Genomic DNA, 27,268 nt, shown 5'->3' with positions numbered 1-27,268 from the left:
GGAAGCCTGATTAGGTGACCATGCGGTCTGGAGGTAGTGTATTCTTACCATTTGGGTCCCCCTCAGATTGACATATCTTGGATGCTCCTTGATACAGTAGTACTATTATCATTCTTCCTCTTTATCTTGAAGACTTCTATTCATTTGATGTATCTATGTATCATGTGTTTTGAGATCCTATGGGATATTGTATTGTATATTGATGTACTTGTATCTATTTTCACATACCCTGGGACATGTGCAATGAATGTTATTCATTAGATGTGCTTTCATATTATTAGTTGTACTTATACATTTTCTTATATGACTATGTGTGTGTTTATTTATTTTATGATTATGGACATTGTAATTAAGACTTAAAATTATTAATAAAACTTTATTAAATGCGACTCAACATGAAGGAACCCTTGAGGAATTGAAATCGTATTTGTAATTGATTACATGTTCTTGGTGTGTATGCATATATTGCTTCCACGTTATTGTTACTTTGATGTTGTTTAAACTTTTGAAAAAAAAAAAACAGTTCAATAAACTTTGTAACATATTAGGTTTATTTCTTTTGGGTTCCCGAGGTGTGCATTACATAGCAAACCTAATAGAGGAATGATGAGTAGATTGTAGAATGATGAAGTGCATTCCTTGACAAAGCAATGCACTCATCTCCTAGTAGCTAGGAATCATTGTGTGAAGTGATAAAAATAGACACAATTGAAGACTATAATAATAGCTTATTGCATCTACAAAAAATAGTGAGATATAGTGCAAAGCAATTCAATGAATTATAAATGTCAATATTAGATCAATGGTGCAATATGACAATCTGAAGTAAGTATAAGGGAATGCTTTAAAGAAATGATAAATCATAAGAAAAAAGTGATGGTTTCAAATTTGCAAAAATAGTAATCAATATGTTTTAAGTGAGTTACAAGACAATTGATTTCTAAATAGTGATTTCAAGATCATTTCACTCAAAGACATAGTGATAAAGTATGACAATGAGCATCATGTAGCCCTACTATGAAGAAAAATAAAGGTATTCGATGTTTTCAGAATGATAGAGATAAGCATATCCTTTAGTGAACATTCATTGTTTAGACGGTGGCATTCATTGTGCACTATGGAGGAGATCATAGATGTTTCAAGTTTGTTTGTTTTTATTTCTCCCATTATCATGGAATGCAAGTTTGTTAATGTGGGAACCATCTTGGCGGGAATTGCTCATGGAGTTCGGGTTGCTCAAGAATTTGAAAGAAAATGGTCTTGCATAATAATGGTTTCACCAGAAGTATCCCTGGGAAAATGGTAGCTTGTCTGAGTTGAGGATTTTTACAGCAACACAGAACAAACTTCCAAACAACATTCCTCCAGAATTGGGTAATTTAGGATTCCCAAAATATATTTTGTTGTATTTTATTACAAAGCGGAAAATTTCACAGAATAGAAGATTAGATCCTCGAAGATGTTCAACAATTTCCTTCTTTTAATCTATTAGTATGAATGTGGTATGAAATAGGGGAAACCTCCTTTGCTTAACTTTCGCATCCACTATAATACAATTCAAAGAAGTCATTAACAACCATATGGTGAGAGATTTCCATCTCCATACACCCTATATAGATGATGTATAATACTAATTTTAAAAGAGAAATCACATAGAACAATAAATAAACCGATATGAGAGATCATCTTTTTCTTACAAAGTCTCTACTATAATATCCTATATGGTCAATCATTGAACTACAAGAAAATATTGATGTTCTACTAGCCATCGCACGCCATTATATGCAAGGTACTAGTTTTATTTTATTTAATGTAAAACGTGTTTCGTAGAGAGAGAAATGTGTCTCTTTAGAGAGACACTTTCTTCCCCGCTGTGAAGACGTCGGTGAATTTGATCTTTAGCAACTCACCCACGCGGATTCATTCATAACAAGTCGATCAATCATGACAGCATTGCATTCTCGTAAAACGTACTACCACTTCTCCTCACGTGCGCTATTTCATTTCGCTTTGCTTTAAATTCCCCATGTTTTTCTTCTGCCAAATCACACCCTTTGCTTTAAATACCTTTCCTCGTCAATTCATTTCATCGTACCATCTAAACTTCAATTCCGTCAAATTTTTCCAAGAATTATTTGCCCTCTGTTTCGGTGAAGAGATGTCTCAACCTCAGCTGCTCGCCATCGATTTCTTTGGAATTGCAAGTCATCAGACTGAAATCCCCCAATTAAACTCCGCCATGGATTGCCCCCATCAATCTCTGCACACTCGATGTAAGTTATCTTTGTTCAATGTACCGATTCTATTTCATACAACTTACAATAAATTTGTCCATTTAATCCTCATATGTTTTGGTTTATATATATGCAGCAACACAGACATACCTGGGCAAAATAAAACCCCATATGCTGCAACAAGTGCTCTCACACGGATGTTTCAGCGATTCAGAAAATTTTCACAGGGAAGATCAGATTGGGGATCGCGAAGGAATTAAGACCCTCGATCTGTTTCCGCTGCATCCGCTAGGGTTTCAATCCAACGGTCAACAGGGAAAGAGTCAATCGGCTTTGTTGGATGCACAAATTGAGATCTGTGAAGCTGTGACGATTAATCCAACGAAAACTGTATTAAATTCGGGAGAATCCAGAGAAGGCGGAAATCAAAGCCACGCTTTCGAAACTTCAAACTTCAGTAAGTTTTCTGCCCAAATTTCTGAGAATTAAGAATGTATGTAATTATAGATCGGTACATTAACGACGAATTGATTTTATTATGCAGATCTTCCGATGGCGAAAAGGTTGTCCCTTCAACGATTTTTACAGAAACGGAACGACAGGTGTGTTGAATTTCTTGCTTGATTTGTGATTCAGATTTTAAAAAACAGAGAATTTTAATGGTGAGTTTTGACAAATCCGTGTTGTGGCTGCGTGCAGGCTTAGCAAGGTCGCTCCTTTTGAGGCATCATCAAAATAGGAAATCTCAAATGGTTTATTTATTTTTAATTTACTTACCAGATGGGACAGCGAAGCGAAAGGATGATTGTCCCTTCTTATCCGGAAGGAACTTTCGGGAAAGCCGAGATGCCACGTGTTGGTATCAATTTCACATGTGACAATATTTACAATCTGATTGCCTTGCGCGCCAGTGCGTATTGAAATCAACGAGAGAGATATGTTTTAAATCACGTGGGCGGCATTACAGATGTTTGTCGTTTCCATTTATGATTGCGATGTGAAAATACGACTCTTTTCTAGATATTAAATCATATTTATATTCGTCGAAAATGTATTTTTTATTCTTTTATTTAAGAATTTGGCCGCGTTTGACAGTCACACGACGCGTTGAGTTCTAAGGTTAACCGGGCCCTTTAACCCGGCAATTTAATGCTCGTACTTGAATTTTCCGTTCTCTTTAAATTCCCGTTTCTATTTCCAAGTTAATATTATTCAATTTTCTAGCTTTAAAAAAATTTTAAATTAGTTGTACAATTTTATTGGTATCGTGTAATATTGTTAATAAATTTGTCGGGCATTTCAAGATTAGGAGTGAAAAGTATTAGAGTCTAAGCGAATAAAAATGGTCTATGTGGGATGAAGCTTTGAATAATTATTTTATTCTTTGATGCTTAACAAATTTTATGAGTTTTATTATTAGTCCTTGCCTTGCATGAGGCAGGGTACTAATGTTTTTGGTGGTGGCACACAATTTAAAATATTATCAAATTGACATAGACAAAGTTTCAAGATGCAATATTTAATAAATATTTTTTGTTATTTAAATTCTAATTTACTACTGGTCGATTGGATTTTTTTTAGGGGTAATTTTTTTTTTAATTGTAAAAAATAGTGCCAAAAAATTGTAGGCGATAAGCTTGCATTTATTGCACGACAAGCACCATTGTCAGAAAGGCAGAAAGGTCCAGTGATAATTTATTTTTTTAGCTAATTAGTAACCAGACTTTTGGAGTTGTTTTTAGCTACAAGAACAAGTGGAGAAAGAAGAGCTTTGAATCGAAGCCATAGACAAATGTAAGTTGCATTTTTGCCTAATTTTTTGAAAAGGGGACGTGTTTGGCTAATATGTTTTGTTGATAAAAAAAACATCACTCTTGTCTCTAGAACTACCAAAAACACTACCTTGCTCGTCGTTCGCATCCCCTCCCAAAAAATTGACAAAATAGCAAAACCATAGCCCAAATCAATCCTACTAGAATACATCAATCCTTTGTTATTTTGTATGCATCTTCAGCCCACTTTGCGTAGAGAATGGTTGATGGCCTAAATTAATTAGAAATGTTGAAACTAGAAAGAACTTGGAAAGAACCCCTGGTTTCATCCTGGATAGAACCTGCAAAATATGGCATTTCCTGATTATCGAGCACTTTAATACTACAGAAATAGATGCAATTGATTTCTGGGTTATCGGTCTCAAATAGACAGAATTCCTGGATAATTTTCATCTAGAGGGTTGACTAATGAATCTTTAATTGTTGCCGAAATGACTTTTGTTTGGTACCAAAAATGTAAAATTACAGAGATGAGATGGCAACTGTCTAAAAAAATCCCCAAAGGCAGAAAGCTTTGAAAAACAAAACAATCCTTCTGCCCCAAGTGTTGCTTGCCAACATCATCTTTTAAACTTATATTCTGATTTGAACATGGAGTAGATTCCCTTGTGGGAAACATGTAACCCGTGCATATAGCAGTCTTCTGTACTTCAACATGCTAACTATGATTGTAGTTGTATTTTAATTCATTTGTATTTGAACTGAGTTTCTTGTCAAAACTATGTTTGAATTTGAAAATTAAACATATTTACCATATTCAATATTTAACACAGTTGCTTGGCATAGCACGGTACAAATCAAGTGAAGGTGATTAGTGGTTGTAGTGCATAATTCCAATTTCCAATAAGAGTTTGTGCTATATAAAAGAGTGGTCCACAAAGGTAATAAAGAAATGTGTTTTCAGATTAGGATATTTTGGCTAAAGAATCATGACAATTGATAATGCTGATCACGAAGAGCTCTTCTATTCGATCCCCCCTGTCAGTTAGGGTTTCAAAAGTTGAAAATGGACAAGATCTTGGCACCTGTTTACAGATCTCCAAGATTTCTTAAGGGGCCTCATGAATGTGTTGTGTTAGAGTAGTCGGGACACATTTTTTCTACAAGAATAGTGGTTTGCTCTATGAAAATCTCATCATTGCCATAGGCACTCTTAATAGAACAACAAAACCACAAGCTTTCAAAACTATTTTATTCCAAATGCCTTATCTTTCGTGCCTCAAGCATGGAGAAAAGGCACTGAAAAAATCAAACCTTCTTTACATGAGTTGTGCCCCATTTGCTTCTGATTAGCTCTCTTTGGAAAACTCTGAATGGTGTTCGTTCATCACAAGAGTCACTTCCATTAGAGGCAATCTTTTCTGTCGGAGGTGGGCACATTTGGCCAATAAAATAATTTTATACTACCCTCTGAAGCTGATTTGGTCACCTTTCAACAAGACTTCACATTTGTAGTGCCTGCCCCTAGTTCGCATTTCTGTTATCATTGTCAAATTCTTTTAGGTTGATTTTATGCTTTGATTAGCTTTAGAGATACTAGATTTGTAATATTATGATATTATTTCATGACTTTGATTACAAATGTATCAGTTATTGTTGCTTAGTTGATTTCATTCAGGTGTCGTTAATGATGTCTTAATGATTCCTAATTAGTAAATGTGGTTTCTTTTGTAACAATGTTAACGTGATATCTTTAATGATGATTATGTTGTATTGATAGAGATGCATTATTACATGTGCGCATTTGATATTAGACTTGTGATTTTTACGATACTTACCCCATACTTGCATGTGTATGGTGCGCGTGTTTATTTTATCTTTCTGTCTGACGTGTTTGATGTGGTTAAGGGAGGGAGTCGTAGTCACCTGCTAGTCGGGATCTACACAATGAGCCACTCCCTGCCATTGTCTATTTAGTTTAGATATATTATATACATGTACATGCTTGGCTTTTATGCAGGATGCAGGTACCGGGCATCGACTTCCCTGAATTGCCAGGATGAGCGTGCCCTATTACAAATACTCAAATGGTGAGAATGGGAAGATAATGATCAGGTCCAATCCTAGCCATAAGCCTATAATACTTGTCCTGCAAGGAGGACTCCTAACAAACTGTCTACCCTTGTTAAAACTCGTGAGTATTTTGTGCGTATGTTGTTTTGTGAGTCTTTGATGAATTTCTATTAATTAAGTCTAATTAATAGATTAAATTAATAATTTAATTTAATGGAAAATTATTATGATATTATGAATATTTAATTATATTTAATTAATTGAGAAATTAATTAAATATAAAGAATTAAATTGAAGATAAAAGTTTTAAGAATAAATTTAGAACATGATAATATTTATTTAATTTAATAAAAATATATTTAGAGTTCATTTTTAAATAAATGCTAAATATTATTGTTATTTAAGTTAATAAATATTTTATCAATTAAGTTTCTAAAAATGAAATTAAAAGTGAAAAGGTATTAAATTATGAAAAAGATCTAAGTTCGCATGAATGAGTTTAAAATTTAAGAAATTAATTAAAAGATAAAAATGTGAACTTGAATAAAGATATTTTAATAATGTGCACATGAGATTTAAAAAGTTATAAATTTATTAAAGTAAAGTGGAAAGTTAAATAAAGTAATTTAACAATTCACTTAACGTGCATGAAAGGAATAATAAAATAATAATTTTAATTAAAAGGAAAATTAATTGTGCATGAATGAATTAATCAAATAAAGTAATTATTATTTTAGAGTTGTGGAGATAGAAACCCTAAAGGGTAATTAGATTCTATATTAGAGGGTTTTGGGGTCATTATTTGGGGGAAGTTTTTCAAACACAGGTTTCAGGGAACACACTTTTGGAAGGGGAACAAAGAAATCTTTGAAAGCTTTGAAGGGTTTGGATTAGCAAAGGTTTCAACAAGTTGTTAGCATCAGATCAAGGTAGGGTTTGTGAACCATTGTAGAAATATTTTCGAATCTTTGTTTTCTTCGTGCTTGTTGAAAATTATTTTCTCAAATTTCGTTGTATGAATTTTGCCACCTTCCGTTCTAAATCTTTTGCTATTCGATTTCATTTGTGAATCTACATTAAAAAAAAACTATTTAGAAAACCTCGTTCTACAATTGAGAAAAATTAGTATTAAATCAAGATATGGGTTTGAATTAAAATGGAATTGAGAAATTTAATCTGGGTAGCGTTTCGAAAGAAAAGAAAATTCTAAAATGTGAAATTTGATTGGTTGATAGTATTCTCTCTATCAGATTATATTTGTTAATATTCTTTTTAAAAAGTAATAAAATAAAGTAAAGAAAAATTATTTATTTATTTAAAATATTATTATTATAGAAATTTAAAATAAAATAAAACACACTTTTTTTTTAATAGAGGGGAATTTGTTTAAAAGTTTTTGTAGTAAATGAAATTTAAAATAATAAAATAGTATATATATCTTTTTACATACTATGGGGGAGGATTGTTTAATGTTTTAATTAAAAATTAAAAAAATTAAAAATATATATATATATATATTACAAACTTACCCCCCCCCCCCCCCTTACCTTTTTGTTGGGCGGCATAACTATTGCCGCAGCAAGAACTGCTGCGGCAGCACCCTGCTACGACAGAGCTGCTGCTGGCCCAGCAAAGGCTGCGGCCAAAAGCCGGCGGGCTTTAAACGTCTCTTTTAATTTATGCTTTTTTTTTTTAATTGTAATTTAATTATAATTTAATAAATTTAAATTGTGTTAATTTTTTTTAAGTTATTAAATTTTAAATTATATAAAACTTTAATTATTAAATTTTAAAATTATATTATCATTAATTTGTATTAATAACTAAATTAATTATTAATAACTGAGAGATATTTAAAAAATAATAATTAATAATTGACTTAATTAAATTGGATCTAATTAAAGATTATTAATGAGTCGGACATAGTAAATAAGTATTAATTAAGCTAATTGAATTTTGATTTAATTATGAATGATTAATACAAAAATTATATAACAATGTATAATTTTATTAAATGTGTAAATTTAATAAGATTCTAATGATGTTATTAAATTTAGCAATTGTTATTTTTATAACTTAAATAAATAATCGATTATCTTCAGATAATGCTTTTGGGAAAATGACTATTATTATGAAGGTAATTTTACATATTTAAGTCAAATAAATAAATGGGGGTAATTTTATAGAGTTGACTTGTGGAATAAACTGAGAATTCATTCACTTGAAACATACATTGAACACAAAACTGAAACTTTACTCTTTACCTTATTGTGTATTATTGTAAATCAAACACAAACTATGAAACTATACTGTTTTGCTTATACTGTCTATGCTTTGAGATTTTGGTGTTGATTAGGTGTTGACCAGTCTAGGATGTACACCAGAGGTTTTGTGAGATTTCTTGTATACTATTTATGGGACTAGATGTCATGATGTGTTATGTGATTCAAATTGAGATTGTATTTGTGAGATTTACTTGTGGAGCATTTATATGTACTTGGGTGCGAGAACCATCCTATTATCAGGTTGCCTGTTAAGGAACCGAGTTTGATCTTTATGGGTGTTGTGGTATGGGACACAACTGTGTTTTTTATGTGCTTAGGAGAGGTTGTCTAGGTACATGACTTGGGAGTGGCTTGCATAGGGGTCCAGGACCCAAAGTGGTCAGTACCAGGGTAACCTAATGCAAGTTATGTAATAAGTGATAATCTAGTAATTAAAATTAATGGGGGGAAACGCACTAAAAAGATAAGTTAGAGATTTTTGATCTACCCATGCCTTGAGTGCTTGTATAGACTAAGGATGGGAATGAGATGAGCGCCTCGTCTTCTTGAGAGGGCTTTCTAGTTTCCATATGTGTGATGTTGAGGGTCCGGGGTTCAGAGTAACCAGTCCAGGGTAACTCAACGCTTGAGGGTCCGGGGTCTATTAAGAGATCAATCCAGGGTAACTCAAGCAGCCATGTGATGACACTCCCTAGTATGTAGCTTGAGTCTCCTCTATAGAATTTGTGTACCTCTGGTGGTGTATCTATTGTTGGATGTGTTTATTGTGGTTACTTACTTTCATTGATGATGATTGGTGTTTCATTATGTTGTACTTTTGACGTGTGGCTTTTGACTTGAGGTGATTATCTTTTGTTGACTTTATCTTATGACCTTGGTATTTGGTTTATACTTGGTTCATGTATGATGTTTGATTATGTGGTGTCGGTATTGGAGTGAGTGTTCTTACTTTTGGATTATTTTATCTTCTTGAGTAGCATGTGTTACCTTTGAGGTAGTTTTGGCTATTAGGGGTACCTTGCCTAGGAATGTTTTATGTTTGATTTGTCGTATGTGGATCGTTCATTATCTTCCCTGCACGGTGGGAGTGGAAGCCTGACTAGGTAACCACGCGGTCGGGAGGTAGTGTCTTCTTACCATTTGGGTTCCCCTTTACATTGCTAGATGTTGGATGTTCGTTGCAGAAGATGTAACTTTATCATTCTTATTTCTTATCTCAGAGACTTCTTTTCAAATGATGTATGTATGTTATCATGTATTCTGATATATTATATCTATTCTCACATACCCTGCGACATGTGCAGTGGATGTTATTTAGTGGATGTACTTTCATTGTATTAGATATACTTATGCTTTGCTTATGCGATTATGTTTCCGTTATTTCTTTATGATCATGAGACATTGTACTTGGAAACTTAAACTAATTAATTTAAAATTATTAAATGTGACTCAACGTAAAGGAACCTTTGAGGAATTGAAACTATATCTGTAATTGCAAATGTGTATTTGTTGTGTATGTTCATATTGCTTCCGCATTAATGTTATCTTGATGTTGTTTAAACTTTAAAAAAAAAATAGTTCAGTAAACATTGTAACATGTTAGGTTTATTTCTCTTGGGTTCTCGAGCAGGGTGTTACAACATTCAATGGTTACCATTGTCCTTGTGTTCAACATTATGAATTTTGTGCATCATGCCCTTCGTGGTACAAATGTCACTATTTATAATATAAATGTCCTTTTGAGAAAAGACATCAACCACTCCATCATTCTCTGCCAACACTAGCTTTCAAAATCGTGACGACATCCATTCATGATTTGTTCTTTTGGCTTGACACATCAAGTTTCCGTATGTTGGCGAAGACATGGAGGCTAGAAGGATTTTTGCTTGGGGATAACCATGGATGTCCAGATGAAAGCTCCTACTTTGCTACAGTTCTCCTGTGGTCTTTTCTAGACTGATACAAAATCTATTGTGAGATCTTTTCCATGAGTGTTTTATTTGAAGATAAGAATGTACTTAATGCTTTTTAGAGTATTGATTACTATCGGTCTCAGATATACGGATCACATCCCAAACAGATTTAATGTCTATAAATGCTTACTGTATCTGTCCACTGTAGATATAATCACTAAGTATATGTTGTACTCCTTTGGAAATCTGGCTGAGCGCATATACAACTAATAGCTTTGGCAAAAAAATATATTAGATTTTGCATGAATGTCATACTACCCTGTTGCCTTGATACTATTGTCCCTCATACAAATAATGCAAATTTGATTACTGCTTATATGATGCAGATAATATGATCATTATACATGTACAGTTTTGTTAACTTACATGTTAATATGTTACATGTGTTAATGCTATGCAATCTTAAAATCTGCTAATAGTCAATTAGAAATTGAAAACTTCTAGCATTTTGTTCTCTCTACCTAGTTTCTCGCTTACAAAATTCCTCATCCAATGTCATCAAAAGTCATAGTTTAACACAACACTATATCCAGAAAAATAAAAATCAGCCTACTTTTCTTTGCAAAAGGCAGGGAGGCAGGGACTCGAGCTCTCTCAAAGCTATTGTTATATCTAGGAACCAAAAATTAGTTTTTAAATAGCTAACTTAAATACATAGACAACAAAAAAATATCACCTCATATATAATCTAGGTTCTACAGATGCACAAAATTATTTATTATTAGTACTAGTAACTTCTCCTACTTTGTATACTTGTTGGATTTTAAATTTTGATACATGTAGACTAGGGTAGTTGCAAATATAAAAATAAAGGATGCACATTTAAGTAGTTACAATGTTCGACCTTGGTTCCCCAATTTTGTCTTTATCAAGGCCTTTGAACTTTTTAAATTTCTATTTGTATGTGTCAATTTTGCTTTCTTTTTAAATTTAATGGAAAAGTCAAAGGTGCAAAAAGTTACTTTTAACATTTTGTGATCTCGTGAAATCTACAAATTTGGAGTAAACTGACACTAACATTAAATTTCAAACTGTGACAAATTTCTAAAGTCAAAGACAAAAAATATTTAGAGGAGAGATCTTAAAAAAGAGGTATTGAAGATTCTATATCTTTCTTCGAAATATGATTTCCTTATGTGCTCCAAAAACATGGGTTGAAATTAGAAGTTATTAAGTGTGTCATCTTCCCTGAAAAAGCTATATCAATTTTCCTATCACCCAAATCTCTAATCGTGAATTGATTACAAGTCCATTCTTAACACATTGCCCAACAACCACCAATACCCTAAGGTGCCACTAATGACCCTCTTGTCCTTGGTAATCATCTCCATCACGTTACATATGGTTGAAAGGATATTGTCTCTAGATTTAAAGGAGATGGAGAAGCTTATATGGACGAACATATGAATGCATACTTTATAATTTATGAAGTTTTATCATTTACCTATAGCTCTTCTAGAACTTTGAATGATGTTAAAATGAAATTTAGATATATGTTCAAAAGAATGGAATACTCGCTCAATGGACCCAAATGAAGAAAGAAATATAAGTACCCAAACAATAATTTTGTGGCAATATTAAATGAACTAGTTAAGATCAAATTGAAGAAATAATGAGATCAACACCTACAAATACAAAAAATTATGTGAAGAAAAACATTTAGAAACCTACCAAAGATTTTATTTAACTAGAATTTTGACCTACCAATCTACATGTGGTTCAAACAATGACTATTGAAATACAAGATGAACTCCTTAATATTGGAAAAGAGAATTGCATAAAGGTAACACAACAACCACCATGACCACTTCCCCTTCTTCAAAAAGCTAGAAAATTATTAAATTTTGCTCAAGAACTTTTTTCACAAATGTAGTAACAATAGTCCTTTACATCAAGAAATCCTGAGAAGGAGCTTGTCCCTTCAACTTTTATTACAAACCTACAAGATTTCCACCTCCTTCAGAGATTGTAGATATTGAGCTACCCCCTCCTAGAGGAACCATAATAAATCATAAAGAAGGTATAAAATATATATAGTAACTGTAATGTAAAATTTTAATATATATTAATAGATCGCAAAGAAGGCATGTTAATAGATATTTAAATGGTTGCTCATGCAACATTTTCTTTTGAAATCATCCATAGGAAAAAAAGAAAAAATTGGGGAACTAGTCTAGAAGTTTTCTTTAAAAGAAAGATGTTAGCATTCCATCATTCAAGAGGGTAGAAAATCAGTGCTAAAGGATATCCTAATCAAGAAGAATCTTCATCCTCTCAATCATTTTCTTATATGTCTTTGAATCATATGAATGGAAATTCAATTACACTTCCAACTTGTTAAATTCTAAAAATGGTGTTCTTTAAAATATTGCCAATCATTTACTATTATTTTTCTTGTGCAAGCACAACCATGAGATTCATACCAACCCCGTTTGTGTAACCATTAAAATAATCCCTAATAGAAGACCAAGAGTCAAAACTTCAAAAGCTACAATCCTTTGATGTCTTAGAAATCTAAAAACAATATATAAGATCTCTCGAGCGAAATATACAAAGTTCAACTCCAAGAAGTGAGATAAATAGTGCAATATGTTAAATGTAGTGAGTGTGTGTGTGTGTGCGTGTGCGTGTGTATAGTAAATGTTGCAAACTACTTTGAGAACTGTATAAATGATATCTCCTAATCACCTACTACTAGTAAACCCCAAGTGTTGTTGTGAATGTCAATATATCATTGTAAAATGTTTCAATGTATATGGTGTCTCTCTAAATTTTATAAATATTACAAACCATACCAACCCGTGTATATATGTGCTCAAAAAGTCCAAATTGGTGTCATTAATAATGAAAAGTAAATTAATTTTGAAAAGTTTCATATATTATTAATGCAAAATGTTCTCTCCAAATTTTATAAATTTTATCAACCAAACTAATTTGTCTCTACATTATTTTTCTCTATTACCTACTACTACAAAACCTCAAAACTATGTTGTTGTGAATACTGAAATAAATCTATGTAAAAAGTTTCACATGTTATATTAAATGTAAATGTTTTCATACAAATTTATAAATGTTACACAACCCATGTATAAATGATTCCTCTATCACCTACTTGTAGAAAACCTCTAGTATGTTTTGTTGTGAATGATAAAAGTTAATCAATATTTTTTTTCAAGTGTTCTAATTAATATAAATATTCTTTCTTAAATTTTATAAATGTTACAAACTGAACAAACACATGTGTAGATGATCTTCCTCTACCACCTACTACTAAAAAAGTTTAAATATGTGCCACTATGATTGTAGAAAAATCTATTTTATATTTCTCTGTACAAGCATATCAATGAACCTCCATTGTAATAATTCATTAGTTGTTACCTTGGAATTATTAGCCCAAAAATATTTGCTTTAATAATGTCAATGTCAATAAAGCCCTAATAAACAAATTTATTACCGATGTGGTGGATAGGTGGGGCGGGCGTGGGGGGCCACTTGGATATTTAGTTTTTAAGAAAGGTTTATTATTAAAATGTCAAGTGGAAAATAGGGTCAACCATGACTATAAAAAAGTAGATTTAATTTGTGCAAAAAATATTCTAGAGCTTATAGAGACAAGATTTAAATGTGACTTATGCTTATTCAAAATCAAATTTGATGCAAGAATAAATTTTATCTAATTGAAAATGATTATCATAGGGAAGATACCCACTAGTGAATCATAGTCCAATATAGGTTCACTCAATTTTAAACATTGAAGACTCTAATAAAAGATCATTAATATACCAATAGTTGATAATTTTGTGACTTTTTTTAAAATCTCCTACTTATCAATTGATGAGCTTAAGAGGCTTTCTAGTGAAGGGTTCATAAGGCACAATACTTTCTAAAGGTTTTGCAAATGGGATTGCAAGCAGAGTGAGTTTAACCATGGAGAAAACTATGTGGTTAAGTCCACTTGAGATGGACTAGTACTAGTATGGGTGACCTCTCAAGAAGTCTCGATTCTTGATCTTTGTGAGCATCACCTAGATCTAATGATTGCTAAGTGTTACAATAATTCTCATGATACATGGGTTCATGTGAACCACTACTCATGAAACATGGGTCAATAATTTTTACTTCAAAACTACACAAATAAATCCTAATAGAAATATCACAGTTTGACTTGATGTGAAAAATATCTCCTACTTATCAATTGATGAGCTTATGGGGCTTTCTAGTGAAGGGTTCATAAGGCATAATACTTGGTGAAGGTTTCGCAAATGGGGTTGCAAGCATTGTGGGTTTAACCATGGAGAAAACTCTATAGGTAAGCATGCACGAGCTAGAATAGTAGTGGGTGTTAGAGTCAGGTTGTTGTTGCACCAAAAGAATGATCTATCAATTCCTGATACAATCACTCAACTTATAGTATACAAGAGGTGGTTAAGCCCTTGTCACGAATCTCGAGGGGAGCGCTAAAGAAATTTCTAACAATCTCCCTCTTAATGTTACCCGAGGGTCTGAGGATTCGAACCTGTGACCAAGCTCTGATACTATTTGTTAGAGTGGGGTGACCAAGCTCTGGTACCAATTGTTAGAATGGGGTTGTCGTTGCACCAAAAGACTAATCTGTCAATGCCTGATACAACCACTCAACTTATAGTACACAGGAGGCAGTTAAGACCTTGTCACAAATCTCAGGAGGAGCGCTGAACAAATTTCTAATAGCGAAATGGGTGACATCCTAGGAAATCTCGATACTTCACATGTCTAAATATCACCTAAATCTAATGAGTGCTAAGTGTTGCATTCATTCTCATGAGAGACGGGTTTGTGTAAACGAGTACTCATAAAACATGGGTCAATGAGTTTGACTTAGAATATTCATAATTGAATCATGATGGCAATATTGCAATTTGACTTGCTATGGAAAATATCTCCTACTTATCAATTGATGAGCTTACGGGGATTTCTAGTGAAGGGTTCATAAGGAACAATACTTGGTGAAGGTTTTACAAATGGGATTGCAAACAGAGTGGGTTTAACCATGGAGAAAACTCTATAGTTAGGTGTGCTTGAGCTGGAGTAGTATTGGGATGGGTGACCTCATGAGATTATTTATTGAGATAGATTGTTGCATTAATTTTTTCAGTCGTAAATTTCATCATTGATAAATATTAGTTTGAGCATTACTTAGAATACTTGCAATAAGCCCACATGTTTGTTTTTTTCCAGTAGTCAACAACAATAGAATGGGCGAGAAGGGCATTTTTGGTTTTGCCTTCTATGGTTTCCATTATCATACCCATGTTGATGGCATGTTTTATGACAACCTTTTTCCATGAGCGTTAGTTCCTCTATCACAAATCAAAATCTTGCCTTTCAAAATCAAAATAAAAAGAAAGACAAAGTGGCAAATGCAAAATTTAAATGTAATACTAATGAGAAGGGTATCTCATTTTCTGCACAATGGTTATGTGTTGCTCCTTCCTCCATGACCTCGCTATGAGATGCTCCATCAGATTTGACCATCACTGCAATTGAGTCCTATTCAAATGTGTTCACATGATTTAAAAATTAATATTATTCAAATTACTTTGTGCAAGTTAGAGTTTTTCAAAAATCTTTGACACGAATTTCTGACACATACAAAAGTACATGAAAATGTCAGTCAATGATTTGCCCCATTACATCTTCCATTTATCATGTTGTCACATGTGATGGCATATGGTATGATGTGTCTAGTGAAACATACGTAACATGCACATTTTGTTTGGAGATTAGTCAATGACACAAAAATATAGATTGAGCTTGTGCAATAAAGTATTATACAACCTTATCAAAGCAATTTTCGGTTAAAATGAGAACTAAAAATTATATATATCCCTCCAATTATTTTCAAAATATAAACTAAATTTCAAAATATTAGATTCTTGAGTTGGAGACAAGATTAAAATGTGACTAGTGCCTATTCGAAATCAAATATCATGAAGGATTAAATTTTATCTATTTGAAAATGATTATGGAAGGAGAAGATACCCACTAGTGAATTAGGATCTAAGATAAATGTCATTTGGTTTTAAACATTGTATTCTCCTAATAGTTGATTAATATACTGATAATTAATAATTGGTTAATTTATTTTTGTTTTCTACAATATTAATTAGAAGATTGTAATTTTCAATGTGATTTTACTTTAGAAAAACTATTTTCTAATAAATCTTATAATTTTAATTTTTCAAATATTACTTAAAAAAAAACTAATCCCCCTAACCATTGGCCAATGTCTATACCGACATCAAAATGACATTTTATTGCTTTCAAAAATTAAATTAAAAATCATTTTAAAACTGTTTTATAAATTTAAATTTAATTAAAAATTGCCGTTTGATACGGGCATAGACATCGCCTAACCATTGCACTTAATTTGTAATGTACTTCATCGTTTTGTAGAAAACGTGATTTTAGCCATAGAGGTAGGCCCCACGTTGTCTGATGATAAGTCGGCGACAAACATTGCTGCAAGTCTGCAACAGCAAGACAGATGAGGTACCTAAACAAATATCTTCTACGCACGTTTTCTTTTGTTTTTCCCTTTGCAAACTGCGATTGTTTAGCCCCATGTTTTTCTTTTGCCAAACTGCACCCTTTGTTTTTCTTCTCCTTTAAATACCACTCCTCATTTGATCATACCATCCGATCTAATTCAATCTCATCAAAGTTGCTCTCTGTTTTTGTAAGAGATGTCTCAACCTCAGTTGGTCACCATCGATTTCTTCGCAACGGGAAGTCATCAGAATGAAATCCCTCAATTAAATTCCGCCATGGATTGCCCCCAACAAGCTCTGCACACTCGATGTAAGTTATCTTGATTTCAATGCGCCACATTTTTCTGATCCAGTTTATAAAGAATTCGTCCGTTTGATACTGATATTGTTTGGGGTTTAAATAAATGCAGCAGCACAGACATGCCTGAGCAAGATAAAACCGCATATGCTGCAGCAACTGATCTCAGAAAATCTTCAGAAAGAAGATCAGATTGCGGCGTTTAAAGGAAGGAAAACCCTGGATCTGTTCCCGCAGCATCCGCTAGGGTTTCAATCCAACGGTGAACAGGACAAAAGGCAATCGGCTTTGTTGGATGCACAAATTGAAATCTGTGAAGCTGTGACAATTAATCGGAGGGAAATTGTTTCAAATTCGGAAGAACACAGAGGAGGGGGCAAGCAAAGCCACGCTGTCGAAAGATCAAATTTCGGTAAGTTTTCCGCCCAAATTTGTGATAATTGAGAAAGGGGAATTATTTTGGCAGAACATTAACGAGGGATTAATTTTGTTATGCAGATCTTCCAATGGCGAAGAGGTTGTCCCTTCAACGATTTCTCCAAAAACGGAAGGACAGGTGTGTTGAATTTCTTGCTGGATTTGTGATGTAGATTTGGTAAAACAGAGCATTTCAATGGTGGATCTTGACAAATTTGTGTTTTGTGTGTAGACTCAGCAGGGTCACCCCTTACATGACGTCATCGAAGTAAGGAAAATCAAATTGTCTACTCTGTAAATATGAAATCAAATAGGGGAGAGGCACCAGTAGTGGAGCGGGCTAATTTTGTCAAGACATAGTTCTCACATGGAATGTCGTGAGACTTCCATTTTTTTTTACAAATGTAAAATGGACACTTAACTAATTATAACTAAGGTTTGAAGCTGCCACTCATCACGCAAGTTGTCAAAATAATCTATGTTCTCACATGGAATGTCGTGAGACTTCCATTTTTTTTAACAAATGTAAAATGGACACTTAACTAATTATAACTAAGGTTTGAAGCTGCCACTCATCACGCAAGTTGTCAAAATAATCTATTTAGTTCAAAGTGTCCAAATATTGACTTTTTAGACATTTGACCAAAGCTTAATAATAAAATTGTCAATAAATGATTGTTTAGACATGATTTCTTATGGAAATATATACAAATACATGTTATGAAAGCAGCATATTAAATACTTAAAGAGTCCTAATATTTTTAAATAACATTTATTTTAGTTATATTTTATTCTTATATGAAACAAAAATAGACCAATTGTTGATCACATTGAACACAATTATGTTCAAATAATAATACATTACAATTTTAAAAATCAATTAAAATATACAATAATATATATAAACCTATTTAAAATCTAATCTATTTAGTTCATTTCTATTTTCAATTTATTATCACAATGTCTAATTTACTACATCCTACAACCTAAATTTTATATAACCTACTTTAAATTTGGGCACCATTAACCCAAAAGAATTATCGATGTCCCTATAATTGAACATTGTTATACCTATATTGCTAATTTTAACACCTATTCCTTTAAAAATCTCACTTAAAAATTAACACTGTAATACTGATTATGAGATTTTTTATGTCCTAACATGTCCACGTGTTGATCAAATGTGGGCGCAGCATACGCATATTGATCCCGAAGCTTCCAACCTAGCATTTGCGATTGTGCCCTAAAATCATTGTGACATCTATTACGTTAGACACATGGGGTTTATTTCGTGTCTGCAGCAGCTTTATGCCAAGCTTCTTTGAGCTATGCTAGTTTGTTGTATGGCGAACAACTTTACTCCAAATGCGCACAGACATTTCAGCCCACGATTAGCTCAGTATGAGGGCAGATGGCCTACTCGCCAACTCAAATAATGGGATGGGCGGTTAGCTTCTTTGGGGTAGGAGCCAACATTCCAGCAGTATCACCCCCGACCGAGCTATCCTCTGTCCAGGTCCCCTTTAAAATAGTAGGGGCAGCGCCTTCCGAGTTGTGGTGGGCATTCAGAGGCGGGTGTTCATGAGGCGTTGTTGCTGTTATTACTGTAGGGTAGGGCTTTTCCTTATATAAATTGTGGGGGGTCCCTTGTAACCTTTCAAAATTATGGGGAGGCCCTGGCACCCCCTTTTCAATATAGGGCATGAATAGTAGGGCCTATGGGTTGGCCGAATATGGGTCCAGTTTCGTAGCTCCACTTTCTTAGCAAATGCATTCTGTACTGGGTTTTTCAATACAAGCTTTTGGTCTTTGCGTATTTTCAAAGGTGTGTCTTCACACCATATTTGGAAAGGAAATAAGATGGCTTGAGCAAAATAGTTACATAATTTCATTTTCCTCTAATGACTTTACCTTCTACTTTTCTATGATTAGGGTTTTGATCTTTGATACCATACCTTCTTTTTGGAGTATTTGTGCTCAGAAATACCTTGCACTTGTGTTTGTTACATTTGTGTTGGCGGAAAATTATCTTCCATCCTATCTTTTTGTGCATATTTGGTTTTGGCATAACATTCTTTCTAACTTTCATCCATTGTATTCGTCGTTCTCCGTTGGGGAGTGATGTATTTGCAAGATTTTGGTTTAATTTTGTGAGATTCCTATACTGAGTTGGTTGTTTGCAGAATTTTAACTCTTATAAGAGGCCAAAGGTTTAGGAAGGTTTGGCTAGTCCTTTCCAGCGTACACAAGATTTTATTACAAAACGGATCTATTAAAGGTAACGTATTTTCATTTTACTTCCAATTTTCATGTTGCAGTTTTGCATGTTCTATTGGGGTCATGGTATTCCTTGTTAGTTTTATAATACACCATTAGCCAGCTCTATTGCTGCTTCCCTAGCAGTCATTTTTGAGAAGGAAAAAATGGATACATTTCACAGCCAAGTATTAGCATCGGCTTAATTTGCATGGCGTTTAATCAGTTTTGTGTTTAATTGCTTATGTCTGTAGCAATGAATTTTTAAGCAAACAGAGCATTTGTTGAGAGGTTGTTATAATTAAGGCATAATTAGTATATGACTACGTAACTAATTAGTCACCGCAACCCAAGTTTGTGACAAATTAAGAGCTAAATTTGTTGTCATTTTCTTTTTAGACTGTTTCCTTTGGAAATCTTGTTTAAGGATATAGATTTACTTTCAGGCAGCTTGAGGTTGCCTAAAACTTAGCCTTCTTGCATAAGTTAAACTTGAATTATTTTCTTATGCTTTAAGCTGTGTTCATGTTAGCATGTGCCACTTTAAACTTGGGTTACATTCTAATGTACTATATAAACATTTCATTGCAATCTTGTCAATTGTCCATTAGGTTTAGAGGTTGTAATTTTGGGATTTCAACAACAGTAAATTCAAACTATGCTGAGTGTCTGTGGTTACATCACAATGTACAATCCATTGAATATCAATGGCATTGCCTTTTCCTCTTTTGAACGCACCAATATTTGTTGCTTTTTCCCAATATCATTGTTGATTGTATTTATTCCTTTAGTTTTCAAAGTGCAAAATATAGCTTGGTAATGATGTGAATCAAGTTGAACTTAATGAACTTGCAGGTGGATGCAATGTATACAGAGTTAAATAATCATATTATATAGTCTTTTCGTCTTCATGTCACTTGCATCATATTGGTCTTCCATACATCTTCTAAACTTCGAAGGTCACTTCTTGCTGTTGATACAACTTTATTTCAATACATCTATAGGTTTCATATATAACATTGACGGGTCTTCTTCCAATTAACCGCACCTTCTAATATTCTTATTGTTGGATATATAATTATGGTGTGCATCTCAAGTGGATTGTAGGACCGATGGCACTGTAGCTTCACTACTTGTTCAGATGTTGATGCTTGTTCAGATGCTTATGGCACTGTAGCTTTAGTAATAATGTTGCCAACTTATCCATTAATTTTGGACTGTACAGTTTAGACATGCTGATGTGTATCTTGCCAATTTAATTCATTTCAAACAAAGACTCCCTTTGCCTTATTTGGTATCATCCTAGTCACCAGTTTGATCATTAATTTGTTTATCGCTATATAATTGTATGCTCTCTCTTTTTTGGCACAGGAAATGAAATTGAGTTGCATAAAAGGAGGATGATGAAGTCACTATTGATTTCAGGTGAGGTTAATTTACACCTCACTAAGGCAATGATCCCTTTTTTCCCAATTTTGAGTTCGTATTTTGTTTATTGTTTTATTTGTTTAATTCTTGTAGTTTTTATTGTTTTATTAGTTTAATTATTTTAGTTAAATATAGGTCACTATTGCATGAACATATCGAAGAAGCATACATATATTCATGTACTTGTAGATATTTGCATGAATTTATATATACTAAAATACAACTCTAGACTAGGTAGTGTATTTATAAAAATTTTGGCTGACAAGAAATAGTCACATATGAAGTTTTAAAAATCAAATATGCCCAAACATATGGATGAGTATGTAAATATGCATGTATACATACAATGTGAATTTATGTAAATATGCCCAATTTCAAGGAGGCTATATATGGCACAATCAATCATTTTCCTAACTTCCTTCCAAAAATCAAAATTTTTACATCATAAGTTATAATATGGCCTCAATTTACATCTATGCATGAAGTTAACCAGAATACTTAGAATACTTCATAGCGTATGGTATAGGTATATCCAGTTTCAAGGAGCCTGTATATGGCGTGATCACTCATTTGCCTATATTCCATCCAAAAATCAAAAACATTACATCACAGTTTATAATCTGGTCTCGATTTACATCAATGTATGAAGTTAACCAAAATACTTCATAGCACATGGTATATCCAGTTTCAACATAATCCAGTCTCAAGTTACTTCAATATATGAAGTTAGCCAAAATACTTCATAACATATGGCATATCTAGTTCAAGGAGCACCTGTATATGGTTTGATCGTTCATGTACATAACATCCATCCACAAGATACAGAACTTCTACTTTAAAAAATATGGTCTAATGAATCATATACCTACAAAAATAGAGTAAAATAAATCAATTTCAAGAAAATTTTACTTTTAAAAAATATGGTTTGATGAATGATGTACCTACCAAAAACCTCAAATAAAATAAAAACTATCTCAAGGAACATATACCTCTTAGCTAGTATTAGTGACACATTCATATTAGCTTTTATCTACACCTACAACATCTGTGGGTATGGATGTAATATTAGAACTTGACCCTCCATTAGCTATGGCTGTAGATCCTCCATTTCCTCGCTCCATGAGAGGTGTTATAGGAAGATGTACTTGGCTTGCACAAATTTGATTGTTGTTTGAATAGTTGGCAATAGATGAATAAGCAAGAGTGTAAATGTTCATTATATCCCTGAGAATTGAATTTTCTGTAAGATGATTTGAGGGATTTCTTAAATGCCTCTGCCTTACCAAACTCCTTTTTGACTTTTTCAATTTCTCTCATTTTTTTCACTTGTTCCTTTTTTTGCTCTCTCTCTTTCCTCTGTATCATTTGAAGTTGTTCCTTCTTTTGCCTCTTCATTGCATTCTCTAGCTTCTTTTGTTCTTTCAACTCTCTCTAGATAGCTCTACTAGCTTTTCTCTCCTCTGCTTGTTCCTTTTTTTTGGCCTTCAATTCTTCAATTTCTTTCTTTCTAGCTTCTTGTTCCATGTAAATTTGCATGAACTCAACTCTTGTGAGTATTTGGGATTGTCGGCTAAGCCTGATCGTGCCACCACTCTCATGAGAGTATTTTTCATTGACCCTTGCATTTGGTAACTTCAAGAAAGATGATACTAATGGCATATGGTTACCTTCTAGCTGGTTGTTATCTATATTTGTAATGTTTTCATCCACTATGCCGTCATTGCCATCATTCTCTGTTGATTGATTCTCTTCATTTTCTACAGCAAACTCTGTTGTTGCATAGTAATGAACCAATGTGTTTGGAAGAGATGGAGGAGGGGATGGCAGTGACTATCTTATATCCTCATTATTTAAGTCCAAGTTCACACAAAGGTTTCTAGCACCTTCCATGATGTAATTAGGAATACTTGCTTTAGTTGGAATACTTAAATCTAATGCATCTTGCACAGTCTGTACCGAGTCATGTTGACCCTGTTTAGTAGTGGCAGAATCATGTTGTCCCTATTCAGTAGTGGCATTATCATGTTGTAGTTGCATTTCAGTTGCATCATTTTCTCTTTGAATTCGTTCTACTCTTTCTTGAATATCAGACTCACTAACTCCTGCAAATCTTAGAATACTTTCAAGAGCAATTGCTTCATCTTGCTCTTCAACACCAATCGAAAATGCACTACTAGGATTCATGTCGTTTATAAGTGATGTTGGGTTTAATGGCCAAATACCAGTCCTCTTAAATCCAGCCTTGATATTTTCTAGAGTGAGGGCCTTTTTGAATGCTTTGCTGCATAAGGTAGCTAATTTAGACTTATTTATTTCTAATCCATGATTCTTTGCCATCCATTTTGATCTCTCTCTCTCTCTCTCTCTCTCTCTCTCTCTCTCTCTCTCTCTCTCTCTCTCTCTCTCTCTCTCTCTCTTGAAGTAGTTCTTAAAAGGAGAAAACACACTTACATCTAAAGATTGTGGCTTGTGTGACTTGGCAATGTAAGGAGATCAATTCTTAGAACTCTTGCCTCTTGAATTGTGGAAAGTGCCACACGGCTTCCATGACCATCAAATATAAGTAAATGCCTATTGCTAGGTGAAACTCCACCAGGCACAGATCTGGAAAAGTGATGCAACCAATTGAGAAATAGTTCCTTGGTCATCCATGCATGAGGTTGGGTTGCCATACAAGCCCCTAGTTCACAACCTGCAATATAATTTTTTATTTGTCTTTGACCTTTAAAGATGTAGAATCCTGGAATGCTTTGTCTTGCAGCATTAACACAACATAATATGGTGATCCATTCTCTACTTTTTGACAGTACATACGGCACACTCCTTGAGCCCTTTTTGGCTATCACCTTCATTCCACAATTTCTCCCAGCTTGAACACCTATTTCATCACAGTTCCAAATTTGGTGTGGGCCATATTGTTTATCTTTGTAAACTTTTTCCAAGTTGTCATAAAACGTTGTTGTTATGGATGGTCTAAGCATGGTAGCTCTATCTTTATCTATAACTTCTGCTATTCTTAATGCCAACTCAGGATGTCTTCTTTTGAACCCTCTCCACCATGACTTGCCTGGAAAACCATTTTTGAAAGGGTTTGGCCTGGTCTCACAAATGTGAGCAACATGTGCTTTCAATTGTGTTATTTCAAGACCATATCCCATCTCTGCCATATCTTGACACCATTGCACTATCTCCATTTCTTCTTCACTTGATAATATAGTGGGTGGACCTCTCTTTGTTCTAGTTGTGATACCTTGCAACCAATTTGACAAGGTTGTAAAGGAATACCCCATTTCTTGGCAGCAGCTCGAATGGAATACAAATTATCTTCAACATCTTTGATTGCACTGTCCAAGTCTAAATTTGACCACTATTTTCTTATTGGTGCATTCTTAGATGTAGTAGAAGTCATTTCTGTACTAGAAACTCTACCTTGCACATCCAATATATCTATTGGATTTGGAGTTGGTATTTCAAGTTGATATGGTATGTTAATTTGATCTCTGGTATTGTTTTCATTTTCTAGATTGCAGTGAAGCATAACCCCTCTTTTGTGCATAAGTAGAGGCCTTGTTCTTTGAACTCGATTCCTCTTAGAAGTTCTCATGGTGAAATATATGTAGTCTGTGTGAAATTTATTACATTTTTAACTGGTTATGTTAGAAAATTACTTTCATTCATTCTTTTAATAGAAGATTGCAATCAATCTTAACAAAGATGACTTAAAGTTGAGAAATAATTTTAACAAAATAGTATGTTTTCTTTTAATGTTGATCTCCAAATTCTAACTACTAAATGATTGCACTTCCTTTTGTATGCATATGTAATGATACAATGACAAATAAATCAAAAAATAATGCAAATGCTTTGGTTAACATTTTTTTGTTGTTGCTGACTATTTTGTTCACAACTCAGAGTTACATAGACATCATTTCTTTTCAAATAGGTCATTAATATGCAATAAAAAGACAATTTTAAAAGATTTCATTTCCTCTATAAAATAAATGTGTGAAGAGTGAAGAGAATCCAGTCGCTGAAGATTTCTAAATCCGAGCCATAGACCTTAAACTCTATATGTTTCTATTTGGGACAAATTGTTCTTCATTGTAATCTATTTTAATGGTGGTGAAGGCAAGGGTTGAGGGTTGTAGGAAAACCTTTCAAAACTTGAATGGGTGATGGGGGTTCTATGAAAATCCTAAAAAAATGTTTGGGGCTCTAATTTGAACGTATGTGTACAAACCTATTGACCTATATGTTCTCTCTAAGCATATCTTTTATTAAAAATTTGTCAACTTTTTCTCAATCTCAAATTGGATTTTGAAGTAGATTTATTTTAGTGAACTAGCTTGTCAATGTTGGATTGGATTGTGAAGTAGATGGTATTGGTAGTGAGTGAGATTCTACTAATTTCTGTGGATTCTATGAGATATGGTTTAACCAATTCTTGCTAACTATATAAATTTTTCTGTAAGTATAGTGTTGTATAAGACATTGATAAGTACCACTAAGAAAATCTCCTTAATGAATGTAGAAGATACATAATTAAATCTAAAAAGTTGTTAAATTTTTATCTCAAGAATTATTTGTAAAATTTTGTTTTCTTCATATTATATTATCTTGATTGTAGGTTATAGATTGTTATCTAATACAAATACTCACACAAAATCACACAACATAATCGAATAACAACACTAGCCAATTTTAGCAATAAGAGGAATATGATATCATTGACTCATTTCAAATAATGAGAAATATACATAAATCACTAAATATGTGCAGTGTTGTCTAAACTCAAACAAATTAATAGTACTATTACAAGCCTAAAAAAATGTTTGGGGCTCTAATTTGAATGTATGTGTACAAACCTATTGACCTATATGTTCTCTCTAAGCATATCTTTTATTAAAAAAAATGGAAAGATCTACGCAAAGAAAATATAAATGAAAATGAATAAAAGTTTATGCACATGAATATGCTTAGCCTGGTTGAAAATTATGCTCCTGAATATGCTTAGTCTGGTTGATGAGAGTGGTTGATGAGAGTAGTTGCAAATATTGTTGATCCCAAATAAAAGTTGAAGCAGAGAAAATGTCGACAATGAAAGAAAAGAGAATATTGTCCATTCATTTTATAGATTGTGTTAACTCTTCTTTAACCATGATTAGATTAAATTTCAATTGGTTACTCTTTTTTAATATCCAAATTTGATTGGATGGTTTTTGTTGCCATGGATTGAGCTTTTAATTTTCCTAAATTTGATTGGATGGTTTTTTTGGCCATGGATTGAATTTTGTTGCATGATTTGACTATTTTAGTATGATGTAATTTGTTCTCATAAATTAAGAGCTTGAAATTTTGATAGTTGTCTTGTTAATTAAACATTGTTTTTTCTTTGTGTTATTTTTGTGGTGAGCCTTATAAGTTTTCTGCATTTGTAGGTGAAAGGTCAAATAAGCCAATAAATGCATCGGCTAGGAGGAGGAAGCTAGAGTGAAGACTTGAAATTAGATTTGATGGTAGCCTATTCCAATAGTTGTATGCCACTCAGTTTTATTTTTTTTTAAAAAGATTTATTTACAATTGTAAAGTACCCAGTAGTTGTACACTAGTAGGTAATATTTTTTTTAAAAAAGATTTGTTTACAGTTGTAAAGTACCCAGTAGTTGTACACTTGTGGGTAATATTAAAAGAAGAATATATGTATAGATTTATAAACTGTCCTATTATTGTACATTCAGTGATTGTATTTAGGAAATAAGCATTGCTTAATTAGTGAAAGTTGTAATATTTGCCAATCACAATCAAATCTTAAATTGTGACATATTGGATCATGAATCTATATATTTATTTCTAATTGTGAGATGCAAGAGATCTATATAATTTTCTCAGACACTTATTTAGTTATGATAGATTCATTATTTTAAAACTAAGGAACTTATTGTAGTCAACTTATTTATATTAATCAAAGCAAAATACATTGCATAACATTTGATAATATATGT

The 27,268-nt window shown here is 33.0% G+C and overlaps 3 protein-coding genes across 3 annotated transcripts; 2 read left to right on the top strand and 1 right to left on the bottom strand.

Moving 5' to 3' along the window:
- Positions 1-2,052: 2,052 nt before the first annotated feature.
- Positions 2,053-3,332, top strand: LOC149535504 (uncharacterized). The gene is made up of 4 exons (XM_089803697.1): positions 2,053-2,273; positions 2,371-2,691; positions 2,779-2,836; positions 2,934-3,332. The coding sequence occupies exons 1-4, from the start codon at positions 2,159-2,161 to the stop codon at positions 2,971-2,973; spliced, it is 534 nt and encodes a 177-aa protein (XP_089659823.1). The 5' UTR covers positions 2,053-2,158; the 3' UTR covers positions 2,974-3,332.
- A 13,597-nt stretch (positions 3,333-16,929) lies between these two features.
- Positions 16,930-18,039, top strand: LOC149535503 (uncharacterized). The gene is made up of 4 exons (XM_089806786.1): positions 16,930-17,177; positions 17,278-17,577; positions 17,664-17,721; positions 17,815-18,039. The coding sequence occupies exons 1-4, from the start codon at positions 17,063-17,065 to the stop codon at positions 17,852-17,854; spliced, it is 513 nt and encodes a 170-aa protein (XP_089662912.1). The 5' UTR covers positions 16,930-17,062; the 3' UTR covers positions 17,855-18,039.
- Positions 18,040-23,719: 5,680 nt separating this feature from the next.
- On the bottom strand, positions 23,720-24,460 carry LOC149535502 (MFS-type transporter clz9-like). Its single transcript, XM_089806152.1, has one exon. It carries the CDS (start codon positions 24,458-24,460, stop codon positions 23,720-23,722), a length of 741 nt encoding a protein of 246 aa, XP_089662278.1.
- Positions 24,461-27,268: the final 2,808 nt, after the last annotated feature.

Source organism: Cupressus sempervirens, chromosome 10 (assembly GCF_028749045.1).
Source record: "Cupressus sempervirens isolate cs-2001-9-10 chromosome 10, ASM2874904v1, whole genome shotgun sequence".
In the NCBI taxonomy this organism is placed as follows: Eukaryota; Viridiplantae; Streptophyta; class Pinopsida; order Cupressales; family Cupressaceae; genus Cupressus; species Cupressus sempervirens.
Note: the sequence above shows the minus strand (reverse complement) of the source record. Positions and strands in the feature narration are given on the sequence as shown.

What these genes read in the sequence shown, in the direction of transcription:
- LOC149535504 (XM_089803697.1), top strand. Translation starts at nt 2,159, where the DNA reads ATGTCTCAACCTCAGCTGCTCGCCATCGATTTCTTTGGAATTGCAAGT. An exon ending in TCAATCTCTGCACACTCGAT is followed by an intron (nt 2,274 to 2,370) that starts GTAAGTTATCTT and finishes ATATATATGCAG; the next exon opens with CAACACAGACATACCTGGGC. An exon ending in TTTCGAAACTTCAAACTTCA is followed by an intron (nt 2,692 to 2,778) that starts GTAAGTTTTCTG and finishes TTTATTATGCAG; the next exon opens with ATCTTCCGATGGCGAAAAGG.
- LOC149535503 (XM_089806786.1), top strand. Translation starts at nt 17,063, where the DNA reads ATGTCTCAACCTCAGTTGGTCACCATCGATTTCTTCGCAACGGGAAGT. An exon ending in TGTCGAAAGATCAAATTTCG is followed by an intron (nt 17,578 to 17,663) that starts GTAAGTTTTCCG and finishes TTTGTTATGCAG; the next exon opens with ATCTTCCAATGGCGAAGAGG. An exon ending in CTCCAAAAACGGAAGGACAG is followed by an intron (nt 17,722 to 17,814) that starts GTGTGTTGAATT and finishes TTTTGTGTGTAG; the next exon opens with ACTCAGCAGGGTCACCCCTT.
- LOC149535502 (XM_089806152.1), bottom strand. Translation starts at nt 24,460, where the DNA reads ATGGAGATAGTGCAATGGTGTCAAGATATGGCAGAGATGGGATATGGT.